The 16404-nt window shown below is 46.7% G+C and overlaps 1 protein-coding gene across 1 annotated transcript; it reads right to left on the bottom strand.

Moving 5' to 3' along the window:
- Positions 1 to 4245: 4245 nt before the first annotated feature.
- NUDT2 (nudix hydrolase 2) lies at positions 4246 to 16399 on the bottom strand. The gene is made up of 3 exons (XM_059141962.1): positions 16268 to 16399; positions 6743 to 6883; positions 4246 to 4835 (listed from the first exon to the last, which is right to left on the bottom strand). The coding sequence occupies exons 2-3, from the start codon at positions 6867 to 6869 to the stop codon at positions 4519 to 4521; spliced, it is 444 nt and encodes a 147-aa protein (XP_058997945.1). The 5' UTR covers positions 6870 to 6883; positions 16268 to 16399; the 3' UTR covers positions 4246 to 4518.
- Positions 16400 to 16404: the final 5 nt, after the last annotated feature.

Genomic DNA, 16404 nt, shown 5'->3' on the forward strand with positions numbered 1-16404 from the left:
TGTAAAAAAATTTATGCAAAAACGGCAGACAGTAAGTGCTCAATAAGTGGTAACTCCTGAATTTGGGGAGATAGGGGTAGGTGAGGGAACTGGGCTGGAAACTACATCTCGCCTATTCTGGCCCCTTTCAGACTTATCCACCACCCCATCTCTGCCCCATCCTCTTGTGCATTCCAAATTTATGTCTCCCTGCACATATGGATGGGAAGACTGTCTCTATTCCATGGGACTTCCAGCACCCTTGTATGATCAGGATTTCTCATTTGTCTCCCCTGTACTCCTGGGCTGGTTGATGGGGACTGATATGTGAGAATGGGAACTCCTCCAGAGGTAATGGAGAAGTTCAGGAAATCTGGAACTGGGGCCTAATGCCCCTATTCTGTGACCCTATGTACCTTGAGAGTCTACTTTAGTCTCCCTTCTAATACCATATGAATCAGCTGAACCCTACCCATGCCCTTTAAGCCCAAGATGTGAGTTTTCTGAGGGTCTTTACCTTGTTCCTCAAAATTTGCGTAAAATGTCTCTCACCCTGGGTGGCTCCAGAGAAAGTCTTCTGCTGGTTCCCTCACCAAGTTTCTGATTGCTTTACCCTCCTCAGGTCCAAGGCTAATGGTGACCTCTTCATTCCCTTACCAATTCTAGGCTGGACCATGGCAATGCCCTCCTAACCTTTTCAATTCTTGGACCCTTCAATCTAATCCACATAGAAGCTCAGGAAATCTTTCTGAAATTCAATCAAATCACTTAGGAAAATATCTAAGCTCTGATGTTCAAGGCCTCTAATATCTGAATACTTTTCATACCTCTGTTTCTGTTTTACTCACACACACATACTTATGAGTATATTTTGAAAAGCATTTGAAGAAATACTGTCTTCTGTTCTGGGAACAGCTGCATGGCCCATCCCTGCAAGGCGAGGCGTGCCTGGACCCAGCCTTGAAGAAAACCGCAGTGGCAACTGGGTGATTTCCTTTCCTGCCATTGTCCAACTCAGTGGGACTTCAGCTGACGCCCTCCCTTCTCTGGCACACACCCCAGCTCCCAAGGAAGAACCTGGTTTTTATCTTAAGGCTGGTTATTTACTTCATCATGACCAAGAATCTTTCCAGCAGCTTGAGGGGAAGGGAGAATCCTTTTTTAAAAAAGTTTAATGTACTTTACCGTTTTAATGGATTATAGGGGAAAGCAGAGGCTGACCTTTTTTTATATTGAGATATAATTGATATAACATTATATTAGTTTCAGGTGTACAGTGTAATGATTGGATATTTCTGTGTATTGCAAAGTGATCATCATAGTAAGCCCAGTTAACCTCCATCACCATACATAGTTACCAAAAAAAAATATTTTTCTTGCAATGAAAACATTCAAGATCTACTCTCCTGGCTACATACAAATACACAATAGTTTTTTTAACAATAGTTACCATGCTCTACATTACATCCCTGTAACTTACTAATTTTATAATTGGAAATTTATACTTTTTGACTCCTTCACCCATCAGGGTATGGGAGAATTCATGGCTTTAAGTGACAAGCCCTGAGCTTGGCTGGGGTTGGTCTTGGATGAGGAATGGGAAAAGACAGAAGAGGGGGTCCTGTCCCTGAGAATTCCCAGTCTGATGAACAGGAAGAGATTGAGCCTCTGTACTCTGTATCCTTATGCTGTTTTTCTCTCCTTAGCCCCCTTTTCCCAGCAAGACATGAATTGGGAGGGGAAAGGAAAGGGAGGGGCGTAAACATGGAGTAAGGCACAGAGCTGATCTCACTGGGTACCTATAGCACAACCTGGAGGGGGCAGCAGCGGGCCTGACACAGTCCTCCTCTAGAAGGGAAGGGACAGGTTGGGCCACAGTCTGGACCAATGGAGATGTAAGCCTCTGCTCCCCAAACATGGGGGCCCCACTTGGTGGGGGTCTCATACCTGCACATGTATTTCAGTTGAAATTTTACCATCAAAACTACCATTATAACTTCATTCCTTTGGGTCTTCAATTCAGCAAAGAAGTGCATACTATGGGAGTGTCAGGTAGTGTGTCTGAGAGTCAAGAGGGCATTTTAGTTTTCCAGAGCGCACCCTGGTGAAGATAAGTCTGGTAAACGCTTCTTCACCCTCGGGTGGTGGAGGCGGCACTGGGGAAAACAACTGGAGCTCCAAGAGGAGCCTCTCAGGTGTAGGTTGGGAAGCAGGATGGTATTTATAGCCCGGGAGGTGGATTAGGGAAGGCTTCCAGGAGGACATGCTCTGGAGCTTGGAGGGCCTGAGATTGAGGGGAAACTGTGGTCTTGGGCCCGCACTCGGGGTGAGCCGGCCAGAAGCAAGGTGGCTGTGCTGCCAGAGCCCAGTCAGCTGGCACGTCCCGTTCAGTTCCACTTTCCGGCCTCACCCACCTCCCGCCACAGGCCCTGGTCCCACCCAGCTGGGAGTCCTTCCTGCAGAGATGAGACGAATGTAATTTATGGGGCTCCCCTCACCAAGGTAATTGCGTGTTTTTTTTTTTTTTAATTTTTAAAAAGACTTTATGTATTTGACAGAGAGAGAGAGACAGCAAGAGAGGGAACACAAGCATGCGGGAAGTGGTGGGGGGGTAGGAGAGGAAGAAGCAGACTCCCTGCTGAGCAGGGAGCGTGATGAGGGCTGGATCCCAGGACCCTTGGATCATGACCTGAGCCGAAGGCAGACGCTTAATGACTGAGCCACCCAGGTGCCCCTATCTTTTTTTTTTAAGGTTTTATTTATTCGACATAGCACAAATAGGGGAAGCAGCAGGCAGAGGGAGAGGGAGAAGCAGGCTCCTCTCTGAGTGGGGAGCCTGATATGGGGCTTGACCTCAGGACACTGGGATCATGACCGAGCCAAAGGCAGATGCATAACCAACTGAGCCACCCATGCGCCCTGCCCTCTACCTTTTTAAGCCTCCATTTCCCCAGCTATAAAAAATGAGCAGCAAAATTAGGTCATTTTCCAGGTCCCTTCCAACTCTGACGAATAAGGTTTTAGCATCTTGAGCTTCAACAGCCTCCCATGCTGAGAGCACGGGGCTGGCCAGCCCTTGTTAGGAGGCAGCTAGCCTGTGGTTTGGCACCACTGCCCAGCCGGCATTTATTAAATCAGTGGGATGTGGTCCCTGCTGGCCTGGAAAGAGAACATTAAGCTCCAAAAACTTCCTGCAGCAGGCCTCCTTCAGAGAGCACTGTTCAGAGGGGTGAGGAACAAAACCATTCAGGTCCTTGGCAGTGCTCCAAGATCCTGTTCGCTAGTATTTTTGCCCTGTCTGCACGGAGAACCAGTGACTGAAAACATCTGGAAGCCTGCTAAAGACTTGGGTGACTTCTCCCTCCTTCCTTCAGGAGTGGCTGTTCTTGACCTTGGTAATCCAAGTTGACCTTCGCCAATGCCCTTTCGCATCCAACATTCTGCACTTCACTGGGCAACAACCTTCTAATAAAATCCACATGAATCCCTCTGCTAACAGCTCCTGGAAGAGCTGGAGGGTCTCACACCTGCCCTGCATTCCTTGAGCCCTAGTAGCAAGGGAAAACAGGGCTGAGACCCAAATCTTTCGCCCCTGGGTCTTACAGTGGACTTGGAGAAAGGGAGTAGGTAGAAAGAAATGTCGTTGATGAGAGCTTGCTAGGGGCGCAAAAGGCAGCTGCAGGCCAGAAGTGCCCAGGTAGAGTGACAGGACTGCTGGGTAGTCTAGCAGAGTCCCTCAGGCCTGGCATACCTCTTGCCGGTGACCTCAGTCATGCTGACCAGGTCCATGATGACCCTGGGAGACAGGACTGGGCTGAGAATTTGGGGTCCATGTGTCATGGGCCCGGTGGTCCAGAGTTGTCTGTTCCTGTCTCCCTTGTGACCTGGGATATGTCGCAAATTCCTTGGGTCTCTATTTTAGGAAGTGCCTACTGAGCACCCACAACATACGCGCCTGGTGCTGGAGAGAGGATGCATCAGAGTAGAACACACCCAGCTCCTGCAATCTGGCCCTACTCGTTTGTATATCCTGTCCGACTACAGGCCACAAAGTCGCAGGGACACTGGTGGTCTGGGTTCAGAGTGCTTGGAGTTCCACAGGCAGGAGAGCCACCCTGGCAGTGTCTGCTCGCTCTTCCCCGACTCCTCCCTTAGCTTCTCTGGGGCACAGTGTGTGGACACAGGATTCCCGCTTGCTAAGGTCAGAGCTCCATTTCACTCTTTCTCCCCACCACGGGCAAGAGTCCAAGAAATAAAGACAACAGGTGAGAGGGACAGAGAAGCTGCCTGAAATTTATAAAATACAAGAACGCATTACAGCGCCTAGACTTCTTTTTTTAAACTGCTCATTTGCCTTCTTTGCACCCAGCTGAGGCTTTTGTTTGCTCTCCTCTGAAAGTTCTCAGCTGATTTTATTCAGCGATCTGTTCTTGGCTACATTGAGCCCAAGACCCACACAACCTTCCCCAGAGGTGACAGTGTTCATCTCGGGAGGCCCTCGAGGATCCTCCTGAGGTAAATGACTCCGCTCTGGTCAGCTCAGGATGCTGTGGAGCAGAGAAACTGGTGTCCTTCTTGGAGAGCTGCCTTCATCTCCTTGAACTGAGCCAACTGGCAGGCCTCATCCAGCCCCAACCAGCGGTAGTCTTGGTGCTCTCGGGAGAGTCGGATCTCCACATCGTAGTCCTTCACCTCGGCCAGCCAGTAGATGACTGTTTTTGGCTTCTCCCAGGCCACATATCTGAGCTCCCTTCTGAAGCCCTCAATGATTGTCAGCTGGTCTGCCGCTATGCCTGCTTCCTCCTGAGTCTCCCGCAAGGCTGTTTCCAAGTCATTCTCTCCTGGTTCCACATGGCCTGGTTAGGAAACAAGAGGAAAAGGAGCAGGAGATAATCTTCAGCAAAGGTGGAATTCGCAGGTCTGATGATTTAAAGATGGGTCTTTGCTGACTTTTCTAGATATTGCTAGGCTAAAGGGGGCCTAGAGATGGGCGATATCCTAACATGCCTAGGAGTGGGGCACAGAGTGGGTCGTGTCCGGACAAGTCCTCCTCCGCACCCCATCTTCTCTGCAGAGGGTTAAACAGACCATGTGTTTGGCAAGTCTGGTCTAGAAGACGGCTCTTCAGTGGTGAGAGAGATGGCCTCCCTCAGACCTTCGCTTTCTTATCCTTTGGAGCTCTCCTCATCCCATGTTCTCAGGGAGACCTTTCCCCTGGAGACCTTAAATTGGTTTTCTGAAGGAGGAGCAGTCCCTTCTTGGCAGACAGGAGTTGGCTGAAGAGGGAGCACTTTGCCTACAATCTGCAGTGAGGACTTAACACTGTCTTAGTTGGTCCCCGAAGTCCCAGGGCCAACAGACAGGCTCCAAGCCCTGCACTGCGGCACCGGCAGCTGTTTCCAAGTAGCTATCAAGGCTTTTCCAAATTGTTTTCATCTTTTTAACTGAGCAAGGCCAGATTCCAGTTTCACAGGGAAATTCCTGATGGGAACGCAGACTAAGGACACAAGCTGAGAGCCAGTTTTAAGAAAATTTGTTGGCAAGATCCAAACCCAAGGAGACAGCTGCCAGGAAACTGTTCTAGGAGAGCCTGAAGCTCTGCAGACTGGGAGCAGCCCGTAGTTTTGCCTCTAGGCCCTCCCCACAAATTCTCAGCCTGCCTGAAGGGGCCAAGAAGGACAGGGAGGGGTCTGGCAGCCTCTGTCAACACATGGTTCCAGTGAGTTGCTGGGGGCCTCCTGGTTCAGGAGCTCCTGGGGAGCAGGAATTGTTAGCTCTTCCCTTCTTGGTTCAGGGACAGGCCTATATTCTAGCTCTCCTCCTTCTCAGGGTTCTCATAGCAGTGCCCTGAGCCAGAGGGGCTGCTGTAAAGCTCCCACAGAAAGCAACCAGGAGTCAGGACTTAAAAACCTAACCTAGTTCCTGGCTTCTAGGGAATCTTCTCTGTACAGGACCTCATGTAGTGGGTACACAAAGCCAGAGAGGTACTGCATGGGGGGCGGGGAGAAAGGGGTGCTGGTGGTGAGAGGTGATACTGATCCTGGTGCCCCATCTGCCCTCAGAAATGTGGGGAATCTGTGAACATGCCCTTGCCAACAGCATCTGTGCTCCATTCTACCCAGCAGTGTGAACTTGATAACATCTTTCCAGGCCCAAGCAGGACAAAATCTAGAGAGGTCCTTTGAAATCTTTCAGTGAGGGGTACTATGCAATATGACTTTGGCGATCAGGAGACAAGTGTGAACATTCCTATTCATAGTATTTGTGACACTTCTGTCCCTCTCTTTCACCTTATTTCTCCTTAGTGAAACGCAAATGTGCAAAGTCTATTTCCTATTCCCCTTTCCTTATTTTCCTCCAATGCTGGATCCTTGTTCACCCCTCTCCCACGGCACTCCTCTTTCAAGTCCCTGCTCCCTTCTCAATGGGTTGCTCATTCAGGGCTCCTGACCTGTAATCCAGTAATGACTTGACCCCAAGGTCAAGGCCTTTTCTCCTACCCAGCCATTTACCACAAAGGCTGGCACTCCTGTGAAACACACACACACAAGCTGCTTCTGCCCTGGGATTCAGAGTTGTTTTTACAGCTCCGACCTGGCATGTCAGGTCCTTTCTGTATGTCAGAAAGGATCAAAAGCTCCTGCCCACCCTACCCCCTCCTACTGCACAGTCACTGGGATGTAAGCTTTATGGGGGGCCTGATAGGGTAGCTTTCCAAGCAATGCTTGGCACTTTCTCGAGAGCCAACCCTTCTGCCTTGCACCTTTGGGAGGAGTCCAGTGATGAATGCCGTCTGATGCCTGCAGTAGTAGAAACTCAATTGCAGGTTTGTCCACCGTGGGAATGAGGCATCTTCGGAAGATGATCAAGCCACATGCTCTCAGGGCCATGGTCTATCTGAGGACTTAATGAAGAAGATGGGAAACATTAGGAAGTTACACAAAACAGGAGGATCGGGGCACCTGGGTGGCTCAGTGGGTTGAGCCTCTGCCTTTGACTTGGGTCGTGATCTCAGGGCCCTGGGATCGAGCCCCATATCAGGCTCCCCACCTAGCAGGGAGCCTGCTTCCCCCTCTCTCTCTGCCTGCCTCTCTGCCTACTTGTGATCTCTCTCAGTCATATAAATAAAATCTTTAAAAACAAAACAAGCCAGGAGGATCCATCCTGGAGGCAGCCTCTGGTGCTGGGGAGTAGCACAGATCAGCTAATGGAGACCTCATCAACTACAGAAAAAGGCAGCATTCCAAGGACCAGTGTGGGGAAACTAGAAATCAGGGACTGATTTGTGAGTGATGGTAGGACCCTGCCCTCTACCGCTCAGGGCTGGCAAGTGTGTCTTAGGAGACCAGAGATCCTCAGAGGCAAACCCACTGAATCTGGAGAAATGCTGGGAATGGGTGAGATGAAGAACATCATCCTCAAACCCATGATCCCATTTCCCTCAGCCTCCAGCCTGAGTCTGAGGGACAGAGACTCCAACGATGGGGTTTCTGATGGCCTGAGGGATCACTTAGGAAAGGGAGCTTGGTGTACTAAAAACATTTTTGTTATTGATGTTGTATATTGTGTACTAAAAACATTCTGTTATTTATTTTTAGTCTTTTATCCATGTTTTAGAATGTTATACATTCACATGGTACAAAATGCAAAGTACAAAAAGGCACACACAGTAGTAAGTCTCTTTCCCACCAGTGAGAAGCACACTAGCATAGTGGTCAAGAGTGTGACTCTGCAACCTAGGGTTAAGTTCTGACTTTGCCACTTACTCACTGTGTGATTAGCTCCTAAGCCTGTTTCCTCTGCTGTGAGACAGGATAGTAACAGTTCTACCTCAAAGGGTTGCGGTGAGGATCACATGACTTAACTTTTGTAAAGTTAAGTTTTGTAAAGCTTTCAAACAGTGCCTGGCATCTAAAAAGCACCCAGTAGGTTTCAATAGGCATAGGAAAATGTCTGGAAGGATACACATTATTGATAGTATTTTCTGGAGGATAAGATTATGGCAAGACTTTCATTTGCTAGTCCCTATACCTCTGTATCGTTTGGAAGTTCACAGAGAATATTAATTTTACAATCAGCAATTCAGTAAAGACTGAAAATTTTTAGTCTTTTTCATTTTAGGTCCCTTTTTTTTTTTTTAAAGATTTTATTTATTTGAGAGAGAGATAGCGAGAAAGCACGAGCAGAGGGAGAGGGAGAAGCAAGCTCCCTGTGAGCAGGGAGCCCGATATGGGACTCGATCCCAGGACACTGAGATCATGACCTGAGCTGAAGGCAGATGCTTAACTGACTGAGCCACCCAGGTGACTCTTTCCCATCCAGGGAGAAGTGGTTACTTCCTTCCATTTCAGTTACTTTTCTTTCCATTTCAGAAAAGAACACCACTACCAACAAAAGACAGAAAGGGAGAAGAGCAGGAATATCTGCAGCAGTGAAAAAACAATGCACCATCTGAAGGGGGCATGTCATCAAGGTAACAGAGAATATGGAAGATCTCTTATGTAAGCCTTGCTAAAGAAAATGTCATTGGTTCAGTCAACAAATATTTATTGAGTACTGACTATGTAATAAGTACTGTGCTAGGCCTTTGCTCTTAAGCAGTTTATATTCTAATGAGAGAGGCAGATTTTTTTTTTTTTTTTAAGATTTATTTATTTGAGAGAGAGAGAAAGAGAAAGCACGTGCACATGAGCTGGCAGGGGGTAGGAAGGGGTAAAGCATCTTAAGCAGATTCCATGCTGAGCTCAGATCCCATCCTGGGGCTTGATCCCACAACCCTGAGATCATGACCTAAGCTGAAACCAAGAGTTGGACACTTAACCAACTGCACCACCCAGGTGCCCTGGAAGAGGCAGATTTTAAAAGTAATTAAGCAGATTAAAAAATAATCGCCAATAAGGAATGTGCTACAAAGGAAAAATGTGCGATTGGTAACCTGACCTTGTCTGAGGGATCAAGGAAGGCTTCCTGGAATAAGAGATGTTTGAGCAGAGAAGTAAGGAGTAGTAAAAGATAAGTTGGCAATGGGAAGGAGGGAGAAAGTGTGTTCAGGGTGGAGGGGACAGTGTATGGGCAAAGGCCCCGAGGTGGGATGGCAGGACTGAAAGAAAATAAGGTGTCTCAAATGTAGCAAAAGCCTAGGACAATGGGCCAGGCAGGAAAAGATTCAAATCAGTTGGGCCTCATCTGTACGATTCCAAGGCCAAAGAAGGCACTGGTGGACAGATAGCAGAGCTGATGCACGCTGGAGCTGGAGGTGATTGTCTCCATGGCTCCCTTGCTGTTACTCAATCAAGATGAGCCTGGGTGGCTCTGTTGGTTGAGTGTTTGCCTTCTGCTCAGTTCATGGTCCAGGGTCTGGGGATAGAACCCCACGTCTGGGAAATCCCTGCTCAGCCCGGAGCCTACTTCTCTCTCTCTGTTCCTCCCTCCTGCTCTCTCACTGTCTCTCTCTCAAATAAACGAAATCTTTTAAAAAAATAAGGTAGAGCCAAATGTGCTGCTCTTAAAAGATTTTCAGATATACTTTCAGACAAGTGAAAAAAATCTGGTTCAGCATAAAATGTATAACACAATCCTGTTTAAAAATTCACATGTAAATTGGTAACAGGCCTTTTTAAAAATCTATTTATTTATTTATTTGAGAGAGAAAGAGAGAGAGAGTGAGCGCGCTCAAGCATGAGCAGGGAGGGGAGGGGAGAGGAAGCAGACTCCCCACTGAGCAGGGAGCCACACATGGGGCCCAATCCTAGGATCCTGAGATCATGACCTAAGTGGAAAGCAGACACTTAACTGACTGAGCCACCCAGATGCCCTTAGCAGCAGGCTTTTTTAAACATTATATTCTAGTTTCCTGGTCTCCCTATTTATGCCAAGAACTTTTCCCATTCTGGAAACCAGAAAGCAACACCCTGTCACCACAGAACTGGCAGACAAAGATTTCAAATTACTGGTTCTGGTTCAGGTAAAAACAGGCACCTGATCCCCTGCCCTCCTATCAAAATGCTCATTAAGTATTAGCAAGTTCCAGATGAAGGGCACCTTGTTCCTGCTTTGTGTAGAGTCTCATGGAATGAATGCTGGATTCCTAGATAAGCTTAGGGATCTAAGACTAGAGGGCAGTGCCCTGCCTGGGACAGGAAGCCCCAGAGCTGTACACCATTGCCATCACCCATACACCATGGGAAAACAAAAGTACCTGGATGGGGGGCCAAGAAAAACAGGCCTGAGGGGTGGCCATGTGGAACCACTAGAAAGAGAGGAACAGGCCAATATTTTCCCATGGGGGGAGAACCTTAGGATAGTGACAAGGACATATCTAGCAAAAATGTATCTCAGTAGATACCAATGCATAGGGATAACCACATCTAAGAACCAGACGAACCAGTAGTTCATCTCAATGGAACCAGAAGAGCTAGAATCAAGAGCTAGGATTAGATGTCCACTTTCTATCTATGCTGAGGACCCATGGAGAGGATAGCCGTTCTAGAAAGGCAAAACTCTTATCTACCCTTTGGCTTGAGCCAGCTGTTCTTTAGAATCTCTCCCCTTCCCCCATTCACATTACTTCCTACTCATGCTTTCAAAAGCAGCACAGAAGAAAGCTCTTTTGTGAAGCTTTCTGGCTTCTAATAATTCCATCTTCTGGGCCTTTAACATGCCTTGAATAAACTTCTGCAGGGTTTGATCGGAGAAGTAGAACACTATGAGAAAATTAAAGAGTTAGTGTAGGGATTAGATCTTGTGCAATTATGGAAGTTGATGGAGAAATCCATGCAACTCTGTCACCTCTGCATCTGGTGTTGAGGCTGAAGTCTCTTTATTTCAGCAAGGCCAGCAAGGGGGAAGGGAGTCTGGATGCGAAGTGGAGGAAGGCAAGGAAACAAACTTGTGAAGACAAACCAGATCCTATGAGGACAAGTAGAACTCCTGAGGACAAATCAAAACCTGTGACTTCCTTTCACCATCTCTTAGCTCATTAACGTGGGTAACTTCAAGGAGCTGGAGCCTTTTGCCATACAGCTAAATGTTCATCTGGCCCAGATTATCTGCAGGAGGAGATTCAGCAGGAGTTGGGGAGCTGCAGGCCTGGGTGCTTTACCTGGCACCAATAAGGTGAACCAGCACAACAGCATCCAAAGGGAGGCACTGCACATGCTTGGTATCCTGTTCTGTCCTTCACAGTGTGCTGGCTGCTACTTCACTTCAGCTTTCCAAATCTTGCACACAATTTTCCTGAGGTTGACCCTAACTTGGAACCATATAGGAAGGGAATCCTGGGAAACACAGTTCCAGCTTAGCCAAGTGGACACAGTACAAAGCCAGCACAAACATAATACCTAGTCTGGTAAGTCTCAGTCTGTACCTTTGGCAGGGAAGAGCCAGACTCCGCACTCTGTCTCCTTGGGACCCAGCACAGCAGCTTGCAACAGATGTTCATGGACTCAACAGAACACTCTCCCCACATCCCACTCAAACAAATGCTCAGGGTATGTTCTGGGATTTTGGGAAACAGCCCAGTGTTTTCCTGAAGAGTGCCATTTACATAAAAGTCAATGGAGCTATTGTTGTAGGTTTTCTGTTTCTCTGGAGACCAAGAATGAAACTGTCCTGGGGTTTGAAAGGAGCCAGCTTATAGAGAAACACACACACATACACACACACAGACACACATCACGCATGCTCCAAGTGGATTCAAACCTCAGGGGGTTAAAGAACACAGCATCCAATATGCAAATGTGCTTGCAGCCAGGATTGCAGAGATGAGAACTCCAGGCTGACAGCAGGCAATTCACACTTCAGAAAAGTGGCAAAGTGCCTTAGGTGGTTTAAAAAAAAAAAAAAACCCTGAACAAAAAAACTCCTCAATGTCATCAGAAGGTTCCAGAAGCTAAGGAAAAGTGCTCTTGCCTTTCTCTAAATATACATTTCCCTTACAGCTTAGGAGATTCAGAACCTAGGTGCCAAAAAATAATTCACAGATAAATGGCTGTACTGATATGTTGTGTTCCAGTGTTTTCATCAAATTAATCAGTGTGCAACTGCAAGCATAGCTCAGCCCCCAAAGCCCTCACAAATATACCTTTAGATACAGAAAGACCTCCCCAAATCCTCTCAGCGTGTTCCTTATAATCTAAAATCCCTTTTGCAGAAATGGTTTCATGCCACCATGTTATCAATGAAGCGTCCCCACTGGGCCAGCTACACTGTGCCAGGTTCTTCACCTGTGTATTTTAAATGCTTAAGACAAATCTTCATCATAAGCAGGATCGTCTCCAGTTTTGGATGAGGAAACTAGGACTCAAAAAGGTTAAAATAGTAGCCCAAGCGCATAGCCAGCCTGTGAATGGCAAGATTTGAACCCAAGTAAGCCTAACTCCAAAGTGTGTATTTTTCCCCCTTCCTCAGTTCTGCTTAAGATGAAAAAGCAGGCCTTAGGGCACAAATGGTCCGGAGAGAGGACACACAAATAATTTATAAAATTATTTCCAGTTCTGAAATTCCCAGTCTTTGATCTATATTTGCATTGAGGATTTTTAAGGTACCTGGCTGGAATCCTTTCTACAGGACCAGTTTTAGTTGGGGCGGAGGAAGAAGGGAGGGTGTATAGATGAAGGTCCTGATGCCCAGAGTTGACCCTGGAGAGGTAAAGTATAGCCTGAGGCCCCGAAACTTTGCCTATCTGATAAGAGTTTCTATGCGTCCTCTGCTTTTTCTCTGGGAAGAAGGAACCTCTATCATATGTTCAAAACCCGTATCAGGTAGCCTGGGGGTTCCAAAGAACCAAGTGATGGGAATACCTTTAAATGCCAGCCTTGGACAAGCACACAAGCAACTAATTTAGCGTGCTGGTATCCAGGAAAGTTGCTGAGGCCACTCCACCGTGAGGAGGAAGGCCAACTCTGCCGGCCTACAAATAAGCGGCTCTGACTGCTCGGTTTGCCCTCTCTTCCCACATCATAATGGTCTTTTCTGATTCTCCAACTCCCTCCCTTGCAAAGGATTGAACAGAAATGAGGTGCCCATTTGTGAATAAAGCTCCTTCTTATAAAAACAACGACAAAAAGAGAAAAAGGAAAAAGTTCCCAACTACTATGAATAAATTGAAACAAAGAAAATGCCCTCTCAATTGGACCTTTTCCTGGACATCTGCCACTCTCTTTTCTCATAGAAACCAACCTGCTGAGTCATCTTGCTATCTTTACTATTTGGCTGAGGGCAGAAACAGGAGATTTCACCTGTAATGGCATAAATATTGGCTTCTAGGATGAGGCCAAAGTCAGACAAGGTTGGAACAGAAATCATTCCTCATAAAGGGGATCTGTTAAGTGGCCTATTAGTGCCATCTGCTGTACAATTCTAGAAAGCAAACATGGGGAATTCTAATATTAGAGCCTGAAGGGATTTACTTACTCATCTAACATCTGTTGAGTGTGTCCCACTTGACAAGCAGTGTGACAGGATTGAAGAGTGGATATGAAGCCATTATAAAGCCCCACTTTCTAAGGGGTTCACAGCCTCATGAAAGTGGAAGGGACTTAGACAAGTTGCCAGTTTATTTTGAGCTCCCTCGAGGTATGTGTAAGATGGAAAGGAAGCAAAAAAAAAAAAAAGTGACTATCTTTGGGTCAAAGGGGCACCCCATAAGGATTCTGATGGATGGCTAGGAATTTACCAGGCAGAATAACGGTGCAGGCAAGGGGCATTCCAAGCAAAGGGAGGAGTGTGGGCAAAGACCTTTAAGAACAAAATGACATTCCAATGATAACAGTTTAGTTTATATTCTTTGGCAATGAGGAGTAGCTTTTGACTGGTTTTAGGCAGGGCTGGCAATATGGTCAGACTGACATTTTACAAAGACATTCTGGCAGGGTGCCTGGGTGGCTCAGTCGTTAAGCATCTGCCTTCAGCTCAGGTCATGATCCTGGGGTCCTGGGATCAAGCTCCACATCGATCCCCACATTGGGCTCCCTGCTTGGTGGGAGGTCTGCTTCTCCCTCTCCCACTCCCTCTGCTCCTGTTCCCTCTTTCAGTGTGTGTCTCTCTCTCTGTCAAATAAATAATAAAAATAAAATCTTAAAAAAAAAAAAAGACATTGGGACAGCAAGGAAGGTGGAGAATAGATTAGAAGATTGCAGTCAGGAAGACCAACTAACAAGCTTATTGACAACAGTCCAGATGACAAATAATACAGAGTTAAATTAAGGCAGAGACCCGGAGAAAGGAGAGGAAGGGATGAATTTGAGAGATATCTCAAAGAGAAAACCAACAGTATCTAATGTTTCATTGTCCAAGGAAGAGGGGTGGGGGAGGAGGAGGGAGAAAGAGAGAGAGAGAGGGGGGTTGTTTGGTTTGGGTGACTAGAGAAGTTGGTGGAACAGGGAGTAGAAAGTAAGCTAATGATTTGTTTGGGAAAAGATGAATTTGAAATGCTGTTGACTACCCACAAGGTGAATGAAAGGATGGAATGATGCTCAGGGATCATCTCATTCTATCTCTTCATTTCCAAAGGTGAAAATTAACCACTGGAAAAAGGTTTTGCTCCCACCGTAGAAACATCTGCAAGTCACCTCCCTCCACTTGGGTAGTCTGCCTGTGCATCTGGTATTCAAAGGATTTTATCCTCCTTCAGAGAGTAAAAACATGGAAAAACAGGGCTAGCTTTGCAGTGAGAAAGACCCAGCTCCCTAATTCAACAGTTATATTACTTTAAGCAAAATACTTCTCTAAGGCTCATTTTCCCAATCTGTAAAATGAGGGTAACTTCTACTTTACATGATTGTTGTAGAGTTTATTTTCTTTTTTTTTTTTTTAAGATTTTTTAATTTATTTGACAGAGAGAGAGATCACAAGTAGGCAGAGAGAGAGGGGGAAGCAGGCACCCTGCTGAGCAGAGAGCCCGATGTGGGGCTCGATCCCAGGACTCTGAGATCATGACCTGAGCCGAAGGCAGAGGCTTAACCCACTGAGCCACCCAGGCACCCCGATTGTTGTAGAGTTTAAAATTAAAAACACATACATAGGATCTGACATATCAGAAGTACAGAGCATATATGAGTCACTTTCACCCCTGTTATCATCAAAGGTCATCAGGAAGCTTCTGGCACGCTCTTACCTTCTATTGATAGTTGAATCAAGAAATGGTTTTTCATATTTCCAGCAAAACTGCTCACCACACCATTATATTCCTTATGCATAAAATACTACAAGATACACTTCTTTCAATATAAGTACTAGGAAGAAATTCCACTCTTTTGAAAAATGGTTTGCCTTTATTATTTCTCTGACAAGTTCTAAGCTAAATTGGGTACTTGCAGTTAAGTCTACTGGCCTTGTGAGCTACTATATTTGTTTCTATTATGAAGGTAATAGGTACCATTTTTTGAGGCATTGTGCCACGTGCTTTACTTTCCTTATTTCACTTAATTTTCACAACAACCTTTTACCACGATTTTGCAGAAGAGGAAAAAGGAAAGCAGCTCTGCCTAACTTCCAACATTATTGCTCTTAACCTCGACGCTGTATTAGCGTTTTACATTTGGCTATTTGATTGCATTCAGTTTATTTTCTATCTCTCCCTCTCTCCTTTCTTTCAGAGATACAATAACAAATACATAGGTGCCAAACCAGGCCATAGCAAAGGAAAAGTAAGTTTTGTTTTAGGTGGTGGGGCTCTCGTGTGATTTTTTTTTTTTTTAACTACTGCTATAATTGCCATATCATCAGTTCAACAGATGAAGCCATTAGAACATACAAAATCTCGGGGTGCCCTGGTGGCTCAGTGGGTTAAAGCCTCTCTGCCTTCGACTCAGGTCATGATCCGAGGATCCTGGGATCGAGCCCCGCATGGAGGCTCTCTGCTCAGCAGGGAGCCTGCTTCCTCCTCTCTACTTGTGAGCTGTCTGTCAAATAAATAAAATCTTTAAAAAAAAATACAAATTCTCTTCTGGAAAGTAGACAGGGTATAAAGGGTAACAACAAAGTGAAACTGAGGCCGCCGGTCGCTAACCTCGGAATTCTGGAATTCCGATGTCCCACCCCATCACCATCAGCAAGGGGCCAGCAAGCTCAGAGCCACATAACCCTCCCCCTTTCCCTGGACACAGAGGAAAACTAAGGTCCTGCGAGCGGCCGGGGCCTGGCCAGCCCACGCCTCAGTGACAGCCTGATGCGTCCACCCTTGACGGTGCAGCGACGGGAAATTATTCAGTTGCAGATTCCCACCGCTCCAACTCTCAGTTCCTCCGCGGAGAGGAGCACCCTGGGGGCCCTCTCTAAGACTACTCACCCAAAGCCTAGGGCCGCAGGAGGCAGGCCTTGAACGGAAAAGGGGAAGTACGACGACCAATCCCGAAGGTTCGGTAGCGCTTAGAGCGACCAACAGGATAGGGCAGAAGGCCCCTCCACCCGCCTCAAAGATGCCAT

This window comes from Mustela lutreola, chromosome 12 (assembly GCF_030435805.1).
Source record: "Mustela lutreola isolate mMusLut2 chromosome 12, mMusLut2.pri, whole genome shotgun sequence".
Lineage (NCBI taxonomy): Eukaryota > Metazoa > Chordata > Mammalia > Carnivora > Mustelidae > Mustela > Mustela lutreola.

Excerpts from the sequence above, each read along its gene's own strand:
- NUDT2 (XM_059141962.1), bottom strand. The coding sequence starts at position 6,869 with ATGGCCCTGAGAGCATGTGGCTTGATCATCTTCCGAAGATGCCTCATT. Across the intron at positions 4,836-6,742 it reads TCACTGGACTCCTCCCAAAG|GCCATGTGGAACCAGGAGAG; the intron begins GTGCAAGGCAGA and ends TTTCCTAACCAG.